This window comes from Parasteatoda tepidariorum, chromosome 11, assembly GCF_982258835.1.
Source record: "Parasteatoda tepidariorum strain Cologne lab strain chromosome 11, Ptep-v5.0, whole genome shotgun sequence".
Classification (NCBI taxonomy): domain Eukaryota; kingdom Metazoa; phylum Arthropoda; class Arachnida; order Araneae; family Theridiidae; genus Parasteatoda; species Parasteatoda tepidariorum.
The window spans coordinates 79,758,481-79,781,128 of NC_141765.1; the positions used below are offsets into that span (position 1 = coordinate 79,758,481).

Here is a 22,648-nt window from a genome sequence, read left to right on the forward strand (position 1 = left end):
TCATAAATATTTAGAATAACTACATTAAAAAAATAAGTTATGAAATTAGGAGAATTTCAACTGTACACTATATATTTTATTTATACTTTTTACTTACGTTTTAATTTTCTTTGACTTTATCCATTTTTTTTCACATGCCTTTCTTTTTGAAGTAACGAGGCGGTTTCTATTTAGATAACGAATTTTTATAAAAGTTCTTAACGATAGAAAAAACGTATTGCTGTTTTATATTAACTGTGTCATTTCGGAATCCATTCTTTACATAGTTGTTCATTTACTTTAGGGAACAAGCGGAAAATTTTATTTTTTCCCTTTGTTTTACTATCAGTTATCAATAATTTTTGCAAGTTGCAATCGCGCAACTGGCATTTCGTTAATAGTTTTAAAATTTTGTAAATTCACGGCAAAAACTGAGGAAAGTCATTATAGAAAATAACAAATGTCTTAGAATATGTCTCAAAAAGAAATGCTCCAATATTAGTTAGAGCTAGTAAGGCCGAACGTTCTGTTCTTGAAGTAAAAGTGCGAGCTTTGCGCCAAAGTGACGTCACTAGAGAAAATCGGAGGATTGGCGCGGAGAGAGTTTCTTCAAAGGAGTGAACCAGCCCTTCTATTCTCTTTAGCCCTGGCTTTGACCCACAAAGGGCTGTTATGTCAATAGAAGAAGAATAAAGGGTGTTTTACTCCGTACATATTTATTACTATTATCCTTAATGGAGAGAATGTCAAAAATATTTTGGTTTCTACTTGAAAATCAGCTCGAACTGGCCCTGTAATATGAAAGTTCTAACTATATTTTTAATATAAAAATGTTTTCAAAGTTAAGAGGGCGCTATATAGCAGTTGAAATCCTCTATGGCAAATTCTCTTTCACTTACATAATTAATTTGAAAATATAAAAAAAAATGAATTAAGTTTCAAATGTAAAAAAAAGCATCTTCAGATTAAAATGCAAACAAATTATAAAAGGTATATGCAAACAAATGCAATGTAATGCAAACAAATTATAAAGGTATATAAATTATATTAGAATTACACAGTGGGGAAGTTATCTTGCAATGTATTTTGAAAACATTTCTTCAGCACTTTATCTTGTTAACTCTAGGTTTACTTGAACAGACCATTTTCTAAACTTAAATTTTAATATATGTGAAACAAAATTTGCCTTGAAAAGTTTCTGTATAGCTTCCTCTTAAGTCTTCCAATTGTAAAATCAATCGACAAAGAATCTTTATTAGATAGCGTAAAAAGAGCGCTAACAAATTATGTTAGGAAATTACATAAAAAGTGACTAAGCCATGAAGTTTCAAATACTGAAAAGAAAATATACAAATGAAAATAAATTGTTGAATGATAACTTAGGATTAAGCAAGGAAGAAGTTCTCTTCTAATAATCTGTTTGCATTTTAATGGTTAGAAGTATTTTTGTTCAGCAATTGTAACTTCATGACTTATTCTAGGTTTGCCTCAACTTACTTTTTCTTTCTATTAAATTTTAAATCAGTTACGCAGGAAAAAGATAATTTTCTTCCGCGGTATAGCGTCTTCCGTCCGCAATCAAGCCGGTTTTCAGTCTCGCCATCCTTATTAGTAATCCATTAGATCTTAATAGCGTTTTGCTTCTTCCTGGCATAAATATTAATTAGCGATTCTTCATGTGGAAAGATCAAAAATGGTTACTATTTGTGGACAAATATCTTATTGGTTAAACCTTTTCAAGAAGATTGTTGTTTTTTTATTTATTTTAGACACACTCTTTTTCAGCTGCTGGTAGGACAAATACATCAACTAGGACTATAGGATATTTGTGCATACAGTCGAGATGCGTTAAAAAACATCAAGGACATGAAAACTTAAAAGATCACGTGGGAATGAGATGTGCAGAATATGTTTTTGATACAAAATATGATACTTACCACTAACTCGGCAAATTTTGAATTCAATTCTTCTTCTTCAGGCATTGGCTGTGTAGGAGTAAGAGGATGTGGTTGTAAGTTAATAATGCCACCATTTTCTACTACATGGTAAGTTATTTCTGGAGGTTCATTGCTGCCAAAACAGCCACAGAAGCCTTTGCTTCTTCGTTGCGCAGGCATTGTTGTTTGGGGCATTGGAAAAGTAACAAGGAGTTGCTAGGGAAAAAAAATTAATGTCAAAATATCGTATGTTCAAATATCGTATATACAGATATCGTGTGTATTGTCAAAATATCGTATGTAGGATGTTTTGTAAGGATTAATTTCTTTTTTCAGAATGTTTTAAAAATGTAAAGAGCTATGCAGATTAAGGATTGCAAATTATTATACAAGTGAAAAGGAAAAAAAAAACATTTCAAAACTATAACCAATCACTATTGAGGTGGGAAGAGTGAAGAAGGGATTAAAATAAATAAAAACCACTTAGTCTAGAGGGATATGTTCACCTTTCATTCGGAACTCTCTTTTTTTATCATCACATAAACTGGTTTTAAATCATTTTAATTCCTCATTTGCTCTTTATAAATAGTCGCCTGATAGTTAATTCTTTTCTCGCTTAAATATTGTTCTTCAATCCCTAATGTACGTAGCTTTTTACTAAATTCTTAAAATTAATTCTAAAAATACGCATTAAGGGCGGTTATTATGAAACACAGACAGAACTGTATTAAAAATAATGTTTTTTGGTTCATTCAAAAACTACGCTTGTTAACTAATATCAATTACGTTGATTACCAGATCGAATAACTGCACAAAATTTCGTAAATCTAGCTTAAAAACATTCATGGAGATAGAGACATTTTTATAAAATTTTTTCGATTACGTTTTCTTATAACAACAGCAGAAATATTCAATAAAATTAAACAAAATTTTCAGAATACGTTTTCATTAATAATAAAAATATTTTGAAATTAGAAAAAAAAATCGTTACAAATTGCGCAAGCTATGACTATCTATAGTGATATTTTCATACGGCGCTTGCGCGTTAAACATTAAAAAACGTTTTTTTTTTTTTTAAATTTGCTTTAAATTGTATTTGATAACTTATGAAAAAAAGTCTGAATTCAATGTCCTGAAATTTTGAAAAGTTTCTAGCAATTTTTTAAGAAGTTTTTGTTAATTTAGAAAATAAGCTTTCGATAGCAAGGGATTTTTCACAAATTTAATTTTGTACTAATAAAGAAGATCTATTAAAAAATGACATGGGCATTATATAGAACCACACTCTATTTAATTATGTTTTATTTCACATGTTTCCTAATACCATTATATTATTGTAGGGCATTATAGTTTGTTTCACAAAATGAAATTTGTGGAAAACCCCTTTATATATTTAAAGCTTTTTATTAAAAAAAAGTACAAGAGCTACTTATAAATTTGCGAGAAACTTTTTAAATTTTTAAGATATTCAAATCTGACTTTTTTCATAGGTTACCAAATACGATTCTAAATAAAATTATGAAAAATTTTGTTTAAATGTTTTCAGCGCATGCGCAGTACGAATGGACACAATACACATACACACAAGGGTTGGACAAAAGCATGGAAAGACTTCGATGTTAACTCATTTTTTCATATTTCTCAAGAAATAATCCGATAATTATTTTATAACTTAAAAAAAATTTAAGTCGCGCGATTTCTCATATATATCAATAAAGCTTTCATAGGTTTGAGGGACAGACAATAAATGACGAACGGAAAAGAATGTTTTTGAACTTCTTATGCCAAAAAATAAAGAGATATGCCTTATATTATTTACTATGGATATGTGCAATAACTGAACAAAATTTCGCAAACCTAGCTTAAATATTCATGGATCTAAGGACATTTTTATAAAAAAAAATTATTATTTCGCCTTACATTTTCTTACTGCTGAAATATCCAACAAATTAAAACAATGTTTTTGGAGTAACTTTTAATTAATAATAAAAATATATTTTGAAAAAAAAATATAATAATTTCGGAAAGTATGAGTATTTAAAGTTATTCTTTCATCATACGCATGAGTGAAAAAAAAAATTTTTTTTCCTCATAATTTTGTTTTGAATCGTATTTGGTAACTTATGGAAAAAGTCCGATTTCTTGAAAATGTAAAAAGTTTATAGCAATTTTTAAAGTAGCTTTTGTACTTCGAAATGATAAGAGGTTTTTTTTCGAATTTTTTTTTGTTTCTTAAAACAAAATTAAATAAAAAATAATAGCCTAAAATGATGGTCCGGACAACATAACGGGATGGTATTAGGAAAGAAAAACAGTTTAATAGAAGCCATATAATGTCATTTTTAACAAATCTTGTTTAATGGTACAGAAAACCATTCACAGCTTTCTTTCCAAATTTACAAACTGCAAGAAGCCTTTTAACATTTTCAAGATATTCAAATCGGACACTTTTCATAAGTTACCAAAAATACGATTCAGAACGAAATTAAGAAGAAAAAAAAAATTAAATGTTTTCCGCGCATGCGCTGAATGAGGAAAACTTTAAATGCTCATATCTTTTGCATAATTTTTAAAGATTTTTTTTTTCAAATTTCAAAATATTTTTGTTTCTAATTAAAAATTACGCTAAAAATTTCGTTTAATGTTATTGAATATTTCTGCAGTAACAGTAAGTATATATATATATACATATATATATATTTTTCATACATAATGTGCACATGTTTGGCGTTTGGAATATTCATACACAATTTCCAAAGTATGAAAAACAACACTGAAAATTAAAAATGAGAACACTTTTATAGCATTTTTCAAAACATTTTTGTTAATAAAACACTAGGTATAAAATTCTTGTTTGCACAAAAAAGTTTAGAAAAAAGTTTTAAAATAATCAAAGAAAAAATATTTTCTTTTTCTTGAAATACTATAAATCGCGTTAAAATCGATTCACTATTTGCTGAGATGAATGTGCCATAATATTTTCTTCCGTGAAGTAAGTAAACTCAAAGACGAGACGCTAATTTTTGACGAAAGTTCTATTAACATGAATAGGTATAAAACTGAAGTCACGAAATTACGTAGCGATTAAATTATTTCTGGTGCAAACAACAAGTTACGTTCATTACTGGTTAAAACTTTTTTAAAAAAGATTATATCTTAAACAGCGAAGTTAACTCAAAAGCATGAAATTGCATATAGTATTAGTTATTGAAAATAATGTACAATACAATAATAATAAAATTATGGAAAAAATGTTGAAGCCAAGCCAAAAAAAAATTTCATTTTAAAACGACAGGTCTACGATAAATTTATCACAGTTGAACATTAAATAAAATAACTAGACCTAAAAAGAAATAACTTACCTACAATTCAAAGAGAAAATGACACTTCGTAATGTTAGTCCGTTCAGATTTTAAATTAAATGTTATTTTGGATGCATTTGAATAAATGGCTACACACCACTGAATGCGGTTGGACTATTTTTATTTTTGGAACAAAATTACTCATCTGAAACCTTTAGGTTTAACAACTAATTAACTTCCTCGTTGGTCACAATAATAGATATTTGCGCTGATTTTTTTTCTCCGAATGTACTACAAAAATCACACCTTCAAATAATTGCGATTTATGTAAAGTCTGTTTTTAAATTAAGTCAAAGTTTATTAAAACGCTGTTTCTTAATGAGAAACGACCAAATTACTCTGTCAAAATAAAAAGGCATTTATGAGTCATTATTTTTGAAATTCCGTTTTTTTTAATATATATCGAGATATATAAGGGTTTGAATAAATTTAAAAATATTGGCAAAAATTAATCAATTTGGGCGGATATAAAATAGGAGTTAAAAGACGAGAAATACCCCCAAGTTTTATTGGGTAATAATACTAGTTTTTATGTTTTACAATTCTACATTGCAATTTAAGTGTTAGATTTTGATAGCTTTTCTTTTGCATTATTTTCAACCATGTAATAATTTTTTTAAATATCGTTTTCAACAAGGATATTAGAACAGAAATAAAACTTTTTATTTCTTTAACTAATCGACAAATTTGTATTTTGTTTAAAAATTCATAGCTTAAAATGGTGTCAAAATTTGCATACCTTACGATTTTTGAGCAATTAAATAAAATAAACAATTATAAAATTTTTTTTGCATGTCATTAAGATAAATTAATTTGATTGTGTGCAAACATTTTTTAATTACCTTAACATTAAGGGGTCCAAGCTCTCTTAACAAAACTATGACCATTTGTTTTGGATTGCGATTAATACCCCTTATTTAAATGGTCAAAAGTTCTCATCCATTGAAAAAGAAAAGGGATGTTTATTTAGAAAAAATACTTTTTTTGTAGATGATTCCGAAACATAAATTATCGTCTGCTCTAAATAATTAGCATATTTGAGGTCACCTCTCTGATTCATTAAGGTTGGCTCTTAGCTCGTGAAAATCCGATTATTAGAACAAAAGTTTTCTGGGTAACATTTTGTTTTTTTTGTGTATATAAGGGGGGAGGCACCATTCCCAACGATTGCGGGAAACAATAGTTAAATTATTTACATTTTTCAATGCTTTGTATTATCACATTTAATAACAAGTTAATTTGCTTATTTATGATTTCAACAAAAAATTATTAAAATTATTGTGAAAAATACAAATACCTTGCTTGATTGACTGAATAAATTCTCAATAATTGGCGGGGGGGGGGGGGGAATGTAACTCTAATAACACTCTTCATATAAATACTCTCTGTAAAATCTTCATATAAATATTGGGACTTCACGTCCAAGCGCAACTGTCTAAGTGCATGTAATGAATACGAGTGACACATGCTAAATATGCTAAATAATTACTGTGACGATGATTTAAGTTACGAAATCAGACACTGAAACATTCTTTTTGCGAATTCCTCTTTTTCGAAGATTTTGGATCGCAAAATATGGTCTCACTAGTTAAATAAGGAAATCAGTTTAAAATTTAAGCCCCGTAATGTAATTTTTACTTTTAGGTTTTTCGTTATAAATTGAAAAATCATTGCATGGATTAAAAGATTTTCTTTTTTACAATTTAACGATAAAATATATATATATATATCTGCAATCTGCTCTAATATATAGTATATATATACAGAGATGCCAACTTGCTCCGGACGCACGATTCCAGAACTTTCTCGATGTAAATTAAGAGTTAGTCAGTTGGAATTGTCTGTTGAAGTAGTTTCTAAGTGAAACTGATTATCTTAGTGTTTAAAATCTATGTGACTATGTTATTAGTTAATTGAAGTTTGTTTCTGTGTGAAACTTGGAACCTGTGTGGTTCGATCCTGTGAAACTAAATGTTTCTGTGTGAAACTGGGAACCTGTGTGGTTCGATCTTAATTGTTTAAGAGTCTGTGTGACTCATGTTATCGTTAAAGAATAAGCATAATCATTAAATGTCTTGATTGACTTTATTAATGGTAACCAAGGCATTTACATATATATATATATATATATATATATATATATATATATATATATATATATATATATATATATATATATATATATATATATATATATATATGAATACACACTCGAGAGCAGATTGCTCCATTTACAGTGCTCCTCAAAAAGTTATGGCAAGAACAAAATTTTAAAAAAAAGTAATAAAACATTTTTTGTTGAATGATATGATATGTGATAAAAAATGATCAATCATTTATAACCGTTGAGGTGACTTTATAAAAAAGGAAGTCAGCATTAAATCTGTCAGTTATTGGGCAAAAGAAATTCATAATATAATCTGCATTTTCTCATTAAAATTTATGTTTAAAGGGTACTTATCGGTTGTAAGGACAATGAGTTGACTGCTTTTTCGAGGTATCGCCGAAACGAACATGAATCCTTACAACTAACAAGTACAAATTTTAACATCATGATGTTTGTCAAAAAATATCGATATTTTCCAATTTAACATTGGTAATTATTTGCAGGATATTAACTTTCTTAAATGTTTTCGTTACCCAACAAAATTACCCGACTAATTTAACAATGGAGATAATTTGTTGGATATTAACATTGCTAAGAATTTTCGTTTCACTTTGGAATCGTATTAAATAAAGATCGCTGTATCATCGTATTCGATCATTACAGTTATCAATGATGATCACGATTTTGATGCCCCTATATATGCAGGGGTGTCCCCCCATTTTCGCAAAAATACATGTAAAATTATTTTTAAACAAAAATTTGTTAGCTATACTTGTTGTCTACCTCAACTCGGTTCACTAATTAAAATATTTTGTTAACATTTTAAAATTAATATTTTGAGAGAAAAAAAATAGATTGCTATGTCAAATTGACAAGTGTTGTTCTCTTTAAAAATTATATCAATTTAATAATCAGTTCGATTTAGGGTGTTAGCCCAAATTTACTGTAACTAAGCAATGTTCAAATTTGACAAGATATCTTTAAAAAAAATAAATTTATATACAACGATTAATTTGAAGTGGGCGGAATGAATTTTATAAAATCTTAGATTTCTTTTAATTATACATGTCCTACGATAGTATATATTATTCATCAATTAGCAATACAATCTCTGGCAGCCGTGATGGTTCAGGGAATAGAACATTCGCCTTCCAATGAGGTGAACCTGGTTTGAATCCCAGCGATGGCTGATCGATACGAATTCCGCATCAGGCTTACACTGATCACAGTGCTGACGTGAAATATCCTCAGTGGTAGACGGATCATGGGTTAGAGTCCCCTTACCGTCAGGCTAACAGTGGGAGGAATTCGTGATTTTTCTCTCCATGTAACGGCAAATGCGGCTTAGTTCCATTAAAAAGTCCTTCACAAGGACAAATTCCTTCCAATACTTGACACAGGAGTTCCCTTGTCTTCTGTACTGGGTTCAAAATTACAAGGCTATGGAGTTTATCATTGGTAGTCGTAAACCCAATTTTTTGGGTCTGCTGTTCAACGACTATTATAAAATAAAAGTTCTGGGTGTTAATAAGCTACAAGTATTTTCAAACATGATGAAATATTTCCTCACAATACAGTTTTTTTTCTTTAAACAAATCACTTTTTAAAAAAGTATCTTTTCTTTTAGGATTATCATATCATAATACGGTAAGTGTTAATATTGACATTTTTAAAACTCATTTAAGAGTATGAAATATAAACATTAAAAAGTATAAAACGTCTACCTAATCCTTGTATTATTTACTATTTGTGTCTCCTGAGTATTCCTAAATAAATTTATAACAGTTGAAGTTCGCTTCGTGTAGGCGAAAAAGAACGCCTTAACACAACGCTAACAAAGTTGCTAGTTTGTTTTATTATCCATTAAATGCGTCATTGAGCTAATTAGCATACTTGGTTTGCTTATTTGTTTTGAAAATTTGAATAATAAATTTATCAGTTATACCCTTTTCGTCAAAATTTCTTGTAAAGGGCCGGTATAGCCTAGTTGGTAGGGCACTGGGCCCATGTCAAGAGGTCGTAGGTTCGATCCCCGCCGAAGATTCCCCGTGTAGTAAATGGTGACTGATGCACGTTAAATCTGTCGAGTCCAAGTCCTCCATGTTCCCAGAACAAATCAGACCTCTTGGGGTACTGATCCAGGAGTTTCCTTGTCTTCTGAATTGGTTCAAATTACGAGGCTACATTAGTTGAACATTAGTAGTCGTAACCCCAAAATCGGGTCGGCTCTTTAACGACGGTTATAAAATAAAATATAAAATTAAAAAAAAAAATTCTCGTAACGGCCAAGAACTGAAAGTTAGAACAAGCAAGAAGCAAAAGAAAAAAAATATTTCAATATAAATAAATGACTTAACTCAAGCGCATCAGATTATTTTCCTGTTATCTTCAGAATGTTCTTAAGAAGAGTAGTTCGTTCTTTAGTTTAAATTTATTATATTTTATTTTCTTAAGAGCAGAGAGTTTTGTGTTTTTAAAGGCTTTCGTTCATGCGTTTAAAATTGAAAAGCAAAGTTCAAACACCCGCCTGTCTAAATGTTGAACAGTGCGAAAAAATATTTATATTGAAAGACATAATGATAATAATAAGAAACTAAATACATAATCCTTTGAAAGCAGAAGGATGATCTTTTGAAAAAATAATAATAAAAAATGGCAAAAGCCTTAACTAAAAGAGTTGCTGCAGACAATTTATGAGGATTTTCTAAATCATCCAACAGTAGATGTTATGAGCATTTTTATTAAATGATAAAAAAAAAAAAAACTATTAATTCAAATACGATGAGATTTAGTAATAAAACATTCGAAACTATGAAGAGTGCTTAAATGATTTCTATTTTTTTTCCAGTACTACTGCGCAAACAATAATTTAAAAAAATTTTTTTTTAAACTCTCATTTACTTAATAAAATTTTTCACTTCAAGTAACGCAAGAAATTCTTTATTATATTTGAGAGTTAAAAGTACAATAAAAAAATGCATTTATGGAAATAATTTATTTTGAATATGCTCCAGTTATTCGGCTAAGTATACTAAAACTTGAAATAAAATTATTTTTTAAAATGTAGTCAAATTTTTAATAGATAAATATTTGGCTCAATATTTTATAAAGAACAAAATAGGATTTTCAAACAACTTTCATAGTAATTATGTTTCCGATCATTTAAATATTCTATACATTTAAGAATAATTCGTCAGAAATACACAATGGTGGACCCAACTACAATAAACAGTGGTTAACTAAATCCAAAATCTTTGAAAAGATATTAGCCCATTGCAATAGTATTGCAGAAAATAATAATTGTACAGCACATACTTTTTCTTCATAAATTCCTCTACAACGAAGTTTCCTTACCACGAATTTCCAGAAATGCTCCGGCGAAATATTTTAAACAACTAAAATGTGCAAATTTTTGGTTAATTATGCTTAACACAGCTTAAAAGGACGCCATACAGCGGAAGAATTCTCTTCAGCCTTCATTACTAATTTGAAAGAAAGAAGTTCAGTCAAAGTTTCAGCTGCTAAAAAAAATACTTGAAAATAGAAATTATTAGAAGAGAATTTCACCGTTGCGTAATCCTAAGTTACCTTTTCATAATTTATTTTCTTCTGTATATTTAAAAATTTTCTTTTCAGCATTTGAAACTTCATGGCTCTAGGTTTGCCTGAAATCACTTTTTCTACACTTTATATTTTAAATTAGTAATGAAGAAAAAAGAGAATTTGTGAGGAAAATTTATGGCGTCCTCTTAACTGTAACGAAGTGGTGTATCACATTCTGTGAATCATTTAGAAGTAGTGGTAAGTAAAAACCCTATATAATCCCTGGCAAAATTATTAGACACACTGTAAGATTCCATGTAAAATCTTAATTATCAGGTGATACTATACAGCTTTATTGTTTTTACGCGGTTGAAACCGGTTTCCACTTGTTTAAGTTCGTGTATCAATTGGTGACACTAGACGATATATAATATAAATTCGACAATTTGATAAATTAGACGATATATTATATAAATATAAAATATTTATTGTATCAGGTATAATATTATTATATTTTTATAATTAGACCAAATTATTAGACGCGCTGTAGTGTTTTAATAATTACATGTTTTGCGCGAGTTTATACGCAATACTCTTATATTTAAACATAAATGTAATGGGTTTTTATAGAAATTTTCTATATACTTCCTATTTGTATTTATTTTTAACGTATTGCATTACAATGTTAACCAATTAATACATGGACATAAACCGGTTTCAGTCGCATAAAAACAATAAAGCCCTTACAATAAGATTTTACATAGAGTGCGTTTAATAATTTGGACAGGGACTGTAAATCGAATTTTCTGAACCAAGAATGATCCATTAAAAGACTCGAAAATATTTATTCGCTGTCCGGATCAATATCTGAATTTCGTCCTGTAACGAAATTTTTAATCTGAACAGTAAATAACATCCAAAATATTCACAACGAAGCGAATGTTTCTCTGTAGCGAATTTTTTAGACGTTCATCTTTTCCGATATTTATCTTTTTTATTTTCATTATTTATGAAGAAAGTTTCATTTCAAAATTCTTGAGCAAACAATTCACTCTCTTATATACCTGTTTTCGGAAATACTTTTGTATTATTAATTCTATAGAACTGACTAATTTTAAACATTCCTTTATAAAGAATTTATTTTAATTATAAGTCATCTTATCACTTGGGTCAAAAATTATGTCATTTGAATACCTGCATAAAGGAGCTCTATATAAACAAATTAACAGAATATGAAATTTTGTTAGTTGAATAACAGTTTGGATTGCTAAATACGTCTATTACAACAGAGTTTTCACCCGTTTAACTATAATACATTTTTTATCATTCTACCTTCATCAAAATTAATTTAAAATATTTATTTTCGCTCATTTTTTTTTCTACGGCAGGCCTTTACCTCGGAAGATGCCAGAACTGATATACAGATATTAATTACTATTATTAATTAATAAATTTGTCATTCTCCTTTGCCCTCCATTGTGCGAGACTGTATATTTCTATATCTTAAAATAAAGGTAGAAGTAAATACTTATTCGAATTTATTATGATACCTTCAAATAAATTTTTCACAGTTTGTTTTTATCAAAATTTAAAATGTTGAAAGTCCTTCAGAATAACACCAAATGAGCGAGAGGCGCCAATTTCGGTGTATCATCTGGTAACCCCCTTGAACAAAAATATGACGGCAGCGCATGCGCTTTTGGGTTTTGTCATCACTCTTTTTAATACAGGCACTCTAACGCTACCCAGTGTGCACCTGTAAACCTGAATCACGGAGGCGAGCAACATTGCCCACTCGACACTGCCACAGATACCCGTTTATAGGGTGGGCCTCATTCACATTTCACGCAACACCCAGAAACATTCATGTCAGAATTCGAACCCTCTATGATTGGCTTTACAGTCAGACACGCTGACCGATCGGCCACCTGGCCGACGAATTTAAAATTAGGGATAAATAATTACGTATGTATATTCTTTTTTTTTCCTTCTTTTTTTAGGGATCGAGGAGTTGGCCCCGAGCATGCACACACCTCTGCTGTTAGTAAAAATACATTTCTACAAACAGAAAATGGTATAATTTTATCAAATATTTACCCCCTAAATTAGTCCCTGGTGCCCGGTGACTGATTGGTAGCGCTTCGAGCTTTCGTGCCACAGATCCTGGGTTCGATCTTCGGACGGGGCAAGGTTGAATCAGCCTTTCATTTCTTCAGTAGGTCACTAAAATGACTACCAAGCATACTTGGGCACTAAACATTGGAAGTTCCGCTTCCGGCTGACCACCCAACCGGAACATCTGCCCCTGCATCCCCAGAGTCCAAGGTCAAGAAAACTGAGATGACCTTTGTCCTCTATGGGCAGCAATAGAAAAGTTATAATTTACTGTGTGAAAGATTTAGATAAATCAATTTAACGAACCATAATAGATAAGTTATAATTTACTATGTGAAAGATTTAGATAAATCAATTTTACGAACCATAATAGATAAGTTATAATTTACTATGTGAAAGATTTAGATAAATCAATTTAACGAACCATAATAAATAAGTTATAATTTATTATGTGAAAGATTTAGATAAATCAATTTAACGAACCATAATAGATAAGTCATAATTTATTATGAGAAAGATTTAGATAAATCAATTTAATGTTTTGATAAATGTCAAAAAAGCAACGTATGGAACCGCGCTATTATTTTAATAGAAAATAGGTAAGAGGCGGTAATTTAAATTTATAAACCAATCTACCCTAACAATAATATTTCAGCTATTGGAGTAATTTCTCATATTTTAATGAAATATTTCTGTAATAAAATGCCACGTATAACATACACAATACTGATAGTTATTCCCAGAAATTTATTGTGATTAGTTTATTAGAAAAGTATATTGCATAAGGGGTCGTTCAAAAAGTACGTACATCTCGAAGGTGTACGTACTTTTTGAACGTAACCTTCGTACGGAAGTGTAACGATGAATCCTGTTGTTCGAAATTTCGGAGTTCAATTCTTAAACTTGTGCCTAACAGATTTTTATCAGCGCCTGTGCCCATAGCACAAACTGATGATGAACGGTAATGTACGAAGGGGGGGGGAGGGAGTTAAAATTTCTCCATTTTTGTGTACGTACTTCTTGAAGTAGTGAATATTTAGTGAATAAAATTCCGAATTAACTGCTGTTATTGTTTCTATCTTATGAAAAAAGCCCTAAAGGATTCGAAAAAGGATTATTCTTTTCAAAAAAAGAAAAATATTTACAATGAAATATTTTTGGAAGTTATTAGCTAAATAAACTAAACGTTTTGTGCAATAAAATCAATTTCCGTCGCACTATTTAAATAATAAAGTTTGAAACTGAAATAGCGTCAGTGATGATTGCTGTCATTTAAAAACAAAATTCCAAAACTATAATATCTAATTTTTCCATTTGTTTAAGTTTTCAGTTTCGATTTAAAAAAAAAAGAAAGAAAAATTGCAATTCGATTTTAAGTACTTTAAAGAACCCTTGCTTAGCGGAAGTGATTTTGAAATGATACACTCAAGTTGCATTCAAACAAATAATAATTAATGTTCTGTTACGTAGAGTTCTTATAAAAGTAAATAGATTTACTTGATTCATTTAACTAAAGAAATTTTATAGGCCAGCAATGTGAAGAAAAAAAATTTGTTTTTCTGTTCTTCCTTTTTAATGAATAAAAAATCTGGACATAACTTCAGTTTCATTCACTCATAGTTAAAGCAGTCATTGGATGTTGTATTTAAATTATTTGCAATATATTACAGCAAATATAATCGTTTAACTCAAAACATTATTTTTCAAATGTGATTACCATTTGTTGTTATTCATTGCCACTTTATTTAAGTTAATTATTTAAGTTTATTAAATTAATTAAGTTTATTAAATTAATTAAGTTTATTAAGTTCTTTAAGATTTTTTTCCCAGTCGTTACAAACTCTTAATATTAGATTATTGGTCGGATAAATTTATTTTTAAATGATTGTATACGACAGCATACAATTTTAAACACACATATATAGTGCCCCACAAAATTTTCAATTTACTACCTATAATATTCCAAGGAAACCTTGAATTATTATTTATAGCAGAGATTGATGAGATTTCTTTATCTGAAACTAATTATTCTTTATTTAAATCGATATACAGTCCCTCACCAAATTATTAGACGCACTATAAGATTCTAAGTAAAATCTTAATTATCCGGTGATACTATACAGCTTTATTGTTTTTACGGGACTGAAACCGGTTTGCACTTGTTTAAGTTCGGGTATCAAGTGGTTCAATTAGGCGATATATAATATAAATTCGACGATTAGATAAATTAGACGATATATTCTATAAATACAGAATATTTATTATATCGGGTATTATATTAGCATATTATAATAATTAGACCAAATTATTAGACGCACTGTAGTGTTTTAAACATTACATGTTTTGCACAAGTTAATGTGCAATACTTTTATATTTAAACATACAGATAATGGGTTTTTATTCAAAAGATTTTTTATATACTTCCTATTTGTGTTTATTTTTAGCGTATTTCATTATAATGTTAACCAATTGATACAAGAACGTAAGCAAGTGTAAATCGGTTTCAGCCGCTTAAAAGCAATAATGATGTTTAGTATCACCTGTTAATTAAGATTTTACATAGAATCCTACAGTGCGTTTAATAATTTGGCCAGGAACTGTATATATAGCCAGAGATAATTCAAATGTTAAGAAAAATTAAATACAATACCTTAAATTGTAACTTTACTAGATTTTTCTTTTGTCAATATATTTTATAAAACTAATTTTTAGAATTAGCTAATTTCGATTTATGAGAATATTGAAAATGACGCTTAGTGGGTAGAGGGAAAAAGTCGAAAACTTACATTTTAACTAAAAGGAAAGGGATGTATTTTTTTAAAAGTCTAATAATATTTTCTTTATGTGTAGTTTAAGAAAACGAATAGATTAAATTAGGCATAAATAAGAATTCTAAATACGAACTAGAGCTTCCCAACAAATTTAAAACAACAAACTAATTTCTTAGTGCTGCCAATCATTTTTTGATGATGCTGTAGAGCTGAAGAATTTTTATAAAATGTAATCAAGTAGCTTTACTTATTTTTATGAAATGAAAGAATAAATTTAATGACAAATTATACTTTTTTTTTTAATTTTAAAAACACTTACGAAAGCTAAGAGTATTCAAATGATTGTATACAATTATAAATTTTTGGAAAGTTATAACGTTGTGTAGTAAATATAAATACCCAAGAGAAAATTCCGAATGATCTGCTTTCAATTTTGTTTCTTTTTTTCCCGACTTTTTTTATAGTTAGTCAGTACTTTCACCTGTTCGAACATGAAAGGGGAGAGGGACGAACTCTCTATTTACTCTGTTATTACATAGATTTATAAGCTTTTCTCTCTAGTTATACGCAATACAAATAAATCTGAACTCAAATCAAGTACTGCTAGCACCAAATTTACAAAAATAAGAAAATGTTGAAAAAAAAGAGCAATTAAAAAAAAACCGTAACGAATGTAACGAAGAAAAAGGATAAAATAGAATAATAATTTTTTTGCTTGCTTCTGCACAAAAAAATAAGAAATAAAATATTAAGTGTAACTTAAAATAATCTAGTTGATACAGTCTCAGTTAATTTTCCAAATACTACAACTTATATCTTAAAATGTGTTGCCAGAATTTCTAAATGTTTTTTTTTTCTATTTTATTTTTATTTTTAAGTAAGTAGATGTAAAGACGGAGATTTTCAAATAGCACTAATAACGAAACAGTAATAATAAATAACAGCCGGCTTTGCATCCATTTTCCTAAAAAAACTAAGAAATTGATGCAACGCATTTTAAAATAAATTTTAGAAAAATTGACATATGTGGGAAATTAACTGAAATTATATCAACTTGATTCGTTACACCAAATATTTTATTACTTATTTTTCGTACAAAAATATAGAAAAGTGTTTTTTTTTAAAAAAAAAAAATTGTTTTATCTGAAATTCTTGACAATGCAGCATGAAAGTTGTTAAAGCACAGGATGTTCTGCAATGGTCAAGTATAATGCGTTCTTTAATGATAAAGTATATGTTTAGAATTCTTGTCGGAAATAAGTAAAAAAAAGTATTCAGATTAGGAGACCACTTTTCAGACAAAATCAAATTTCCTGAGATTTCCAGAGTAAAATTAGAAAACTTTTACAGCTCTCCAAAGCTTAAAATGTACTTGTTTTTAAGTAATTTATATAAACACTGCATTAAGTGGGGGAAAAAAAAAGAGTCCATTAAACCTTTATTTTATGCTTAAAAATATCAAATTATTTAACAAAAACTTATCTTTTTTGCAAGCTTAAAATAGATTAAATGATTTAAAAAAATTTAACGCTTGGAAAGAAATTTAATTAAATTGAAGAAAATATTTTCCTCAAAGAAAGTAACAGCAAGGCTAGTTAATTAGAAGCAAATTATTGAATAGAAATGATGACAAGAAAATCATAGTACCCCAGTATAATGGCAATAAACAGAATTAATGCTTAGTATGCAGATTGAAAACCTGAGAAATAATACAGAGTGAAATGGTAGCAATGAACTGTTACATTCACAGAAATTTAACAGCAGTTTATAACAGCAGTTTAACAGCACCTGGTAGCAGTGCTGTAACATTTGCTGTAAAATACAAAGGATTTTTTTATAATGTGGCCATCCTGTAAACAGTATTCAAACCAGGTAAAAACCTGTTATGGAAATCTAAGGAAGGCGGTTCTGAAAACATCAAATAATGTCTAAGTGAAACGGAGCAATTGAAAGGTTATTAGAAGAAACACATCAAGCAATCGAACTAGTTCTTATTTTCTATGCCCCGCTATCTTTAATAGCCGTAACAAAGATTATGTTTTTTCCTGCTTAAATACTAATTTGCCTACAATGATTACTTTTGTTTTTAATGATGATTCTAAAATTCGATATTTAACCCTTTGCTTACATGTGTGATGAAGTCCGTCATTCTGGTCCACCTGTTATAATAGCCATAAGCAAAAAAGATGATTGATGGTTACTAAAAACCTTGTTTATTAAACAATAATACAGTTCGCCTGTCGTCCTTGCAAAAAAAGACGTTATATCGGGACGTCTGAAAATATAATAAATATTTAATCATAGTTAAGTTTGTTTTAATATAATACTTTACAGGAAGATAATGGAATGGTTCCTGATAAACAACGCGAAATTATGTATTTTTTATTTTATAACCGTCGTTGAAAGCCGACCCAATTTTCGGGTTTACGACTACTAATGTACAATTCCGTAGTCATGTAATTTTGAACCAAGTCCAGAAGACAAGGAAACTCCTGGATCAAGTATAGGGAGAAATTTGCCTTCGTGGAAGACTTTCTTTGATGGAACTAACCCGCATTTGCGTTACATGGAGAGGAAGACCACAAGAACCTGCCATGGTTAGCCTGACGGCAAAGGTACTATAACTCATGATCCGTCTACCACTGAGGATATTTCAATTCAGCACTGTGATCGGTGGATTCATATCGACCAGCAATTGCTGGGATTCGAACCCGATTCACCTCATTGGAAGGTAAACGCTCTATCCCCTGAGCCATCGCAGCTCTGAAGTAATGTATAATTTGACCATAGATCACTATCCCCTAGGATTCCTGCACTATAAGAAAATTCAAGTTAACATCTCGTGCACGATAAACAAATAAATTTCTTCAAAACTTGCTAAACAAAAGATCATATCTCTTGGCCACTGTATTCGAACCTTTTAATGGGAGTTAAGATACTTCCATGGAATAGAAAACGGGACTTGCTGTACATGCCGCTTATGGGTGATCGTATTATACAACGTATGAGAAAAATAAATATTGTTTATAATTCTGTATTTGTAAAGTTTCATCATTTGGTAACATTTTCTGCTATATGATATCTTAAAAGTAGAGTAACGTTTAAAAGGACATATGAATGTACGTTTCTACATCTTTTCAAGCAAACAAACATCACATTTTCATGCAACAATAACAAGAAGTTGTTTAAATACATCAAACTTAATCATGAAACTAATATTTGAAATTGAAAATAAAAAAAAGATTTCGAAAACTCAACATTTTACAAAACAGATTACTTAAGCAACTAGAATACATTATTATTATATATATATATATTTTTTTTTGAAAAATATATAATATGAAAGCATATTTGATAGACAGCAAATTATTTAACACAATTATAGAGGTATTTGTGCAGAACAATGTTAAGGAGTCTGTAGTTAAAAAGTTCTGAGACGCGTTTTCACAATTAAAGAATGAAATTTCAAAAAATATATTTGTACAAAATCATAAGATATCTGGGACTCCTATATATATATATATATATATATATATATAAACATTTTGTGAATCGGACGTAAAGGATACCAAGTCGCAAAAATGTAAATTTTAGGAGAGCAGATTTTAATATCTTTTACTCCTAGAGGAAGTTAAACAGTCTTTTCTCTAATTGCTTAACTTGTTTATTTATTATGACAGGATATAGTGTTCTATCACAAGATAGGGTGAAAAACCTACAACCTGGACATAGCATCAACCATTTCAGAAACAAATGGACTTAGTGATTGTTTAGTGTTATTTCTAATTGCCTAACCTCATTGTTTATTATGACAGGACATAGTGTTCTATATCACTAGATAGGGTGAAAAACCTACACATAGTATAAACAATTTTAGAAATAAATGGACTTAGTCTTCGATACCGCCTTCATACAACATTGTTTAATGTTGTATGAAGATGTAATGTTAACTAAGAAACTATTACAAATGTAATATATTAATTTGCATTATATTAACTCGTATCTAAACAAATTCGGATTTGGAATTTATGAGTTAAAAGATAAATTATTTATTAATATGACAATTTAATCAAATGAAACATTCAATAAATCATTTATAAGCTCAAAAACGTAATAGTTTGTGATAAGTTAAAATTAAAAAATATTTGAGTAATAATTATAATTACAAATATTTGTCGAAATAATTTTTTATAAGATTCAAAATCTTTTTTTTTTTCTTTTTAAACCTAATCGATACTTTTTCTTCTTTATACCATTCTGAGGTATAATTTAAAGAAAAGAAGTTACCAATGTATAAGCTTAACATTATCTGAAATAGGTTTACATAAAAATTTTTATTGAAGACAATTGTCGTATATTTCGCATTCATATTCGATAATAAATTATAAATAAAATACAATTGTAAAAAAAAAAAAATATATACAATTATTTAATCATTTAAAGACTTCTACATGTTTCAACACCAATATTTTTCCAACTAAATATTATTTTTCTTCAAATAAAAAAAAAGGGCTAATTTTATTCTGAAAAAATTTATATAAATAGATGGCGCTTAAATGTTAATAAAATATTGAAATCAAAATGCTCAAAAAAGAGGAAAAATGTGTTTTTAGCGGCTTTCCTTAAAAGAAAAAGATGTTTAATCTATATCATTTCTAAGTATCATCTATTTTAAATACAAAATTAAATTGACAATCATTGCATTCGATAATAATAACATAATTGTAACGGAATAAGTTGAAACCAAACACATTTTCCTAGGTTAGAAACGTGCCATGCCAAATAGTAAAAGTAAACTAACCTTAATGTGGGACTGTTCCATGGTTGTGTTTCATATAACATACACAAGCCATTCTTCCTTCAATTGACGCATGCGTCATCTCATGGTCACGTGATGTTCGATCCGCAGCTTTTTCCCGTTTAATTCATAGCACGCGAATCTTCCCTATAAGGGGGGAGTTTCTTCCCAAAATAAAATAATTGATGAAACGCTTACATTTATGTATCGCACCGTCAGTGCTAATTGTTATGAATCATCAAAAATAATAGGATTTCTTTTTCAATTTAAATAGAAATTTTTAATTCCTTAAATAAAATATTTAAATTCATTAAAAAGTTTCTTTGAAAAATTATTTTAAGAGTAATTAAAAAAATTTTTTCTTCAGAATTTTAAAATATTACTTTCAAATTTTTAACAAATGTAAATTATTTGTTTGCCTTTTAATTTGAAATGAAGCAAAAGAAAAACTTTTAATGGCAGGGTTATTTTGTTTTCGTTCGCCTTTTTAATTTAAATGTAGAAAGATTATTTCCTAAAATCGCGGGTTAAAAAACAATCTAACACATAAATATAGAAACGTTTGTGTTATTCTTACATATTGTTAGCTTACATTAGACGCATGGATATTGATTTTAATGCATAAAATGCAATTTTTTTTATTAAGTCGAAAAAAAACTTAGTGATATTACAACAAAGAAAAATAATTTTACATTCACTAAACATATTGTAAAATGTAAATTCCCTAAATGAATCTAATAATGCTATAAGATTTAAACATAACCACAATTTTACGTGAACTGAACAAATGCTAAGCTGAAAACTTCTCTCTGGTTAATTTTTTTTTCAGAAAAAAATCGTATTATATTTACATTATATAAATGAATTTTTAATAAAAAATTGCCTATTGCAAATGTCCATACATATTTTTTATGCAATAAATGATCATGAGCAGGGCAACAAATTTCAAGTTTTATTGATTATACTTTATTAATTAAATTTGGACGTATTTGTAATACTTAAAAATTGTATAAAGTACAAGAAATAATAATGTAAAATATAACCATACTGATAGTTTAAATTGTATTTTTTAAAAATTACACCATAATTTTACAATGAACATACAACTAATTTAAAGGGTATTTAAAAAAAAAATGCCACAATTTCACATTGTTTTGATAAGAAATGTTAGGGAAATCAAAAATTTTAAGTTAGGGAAAATTATAAAATAGGGAAAATTATAAAATAGGGAAAATTATAAATTTATTCCAAGCGATAGTTCTCCACCGTTTTTATAAAATAACGATGAGGTTTAGTATAAACACATACATGATTTATCAGCAGTTTTATTGGAGGGGAGAGAAAGAGGGTAATGTCCCCTCCCCGAACAGCTGTTCCCTATTGCATAGTCGACATAGAAGAGTTTTATTTCTAAATAATTTTGGCACAAATCCAAACAAATAATCAAAAATTGACGAATATGAAGGAAAAAAAAATTGAATTTGAATACTCTGTGTTAAAGCTGCCAAAGCATAACAGTGGAGTACATAAAGATTTTTATTATTTTATATTTCAGGACTTATTTTATATTTCAGCGAGAAAATGGAATCAATAAATAATTTAATCAATAACATACATTTAACACACAAATACCTATTATAATATTTTTCAAAAATTTCAAAATTCCCACTGTTTTGAAATTTGGTGATAAATAAGTCAATTACATCTCTATTGGTTCTAGTAGTAAAACAGTTACTAGCTAACGCAATAGTTTTCTGTATCACACAAATGAACTACCGTCATTCGGGGCTACTTTGTGCAGGATTTCGCAGTTTTTGAACTTTGACATGTAAAAAAACTATGTTAACTCAAACTTTAGTAAAATTTATCGATATTATATTCATAACTGGACTCAGACGAGTGAATTTGATCAATATTGGCATTATTTGTATGTAATATTTACGAATAATAAGTCAAAACATACCTTGCACAAAAACATCAAGATATGTAAAGATATTAGTTTGAAAATAATTTTCAGCGTTAAAAAACCATTTTTT

At 28.5% G+C, this 22,648-nt stretch overlaps 1 protein-coding gene across 3 annotated transcripts in view; it reads right to left on the bottom strand.

Moving 5' to 3' along the window:
- DAAM (disheveled-associated activator of morphogenesis-like protein) overlaps nt 1-22,648 on the bottom strand; it is a 107,381-nt gene that overhangs the window by 52,944 nt on the left and 31,789 nt on the right. For 2 of the 3 annotated variants that reach the window (XM_043044586.3, XM_043044580.3), the window contains exon 2: nt 1,917-2,132. In XM_043044586.3, coding sequence (XP_042900520.1) covers nt 1,917-2,111 — 195 coding nt within the window. In that variant the 5' untranslated portion in view covers nt 2,112-2,132. Of the gene's footprint in view, nt 1-1,916; nt 2,133-20,615; nt 20,744-22,648 lie in introns of those variants that run through there. The other variant, XM_043044578.3, reaches the window with a different exon arrangement.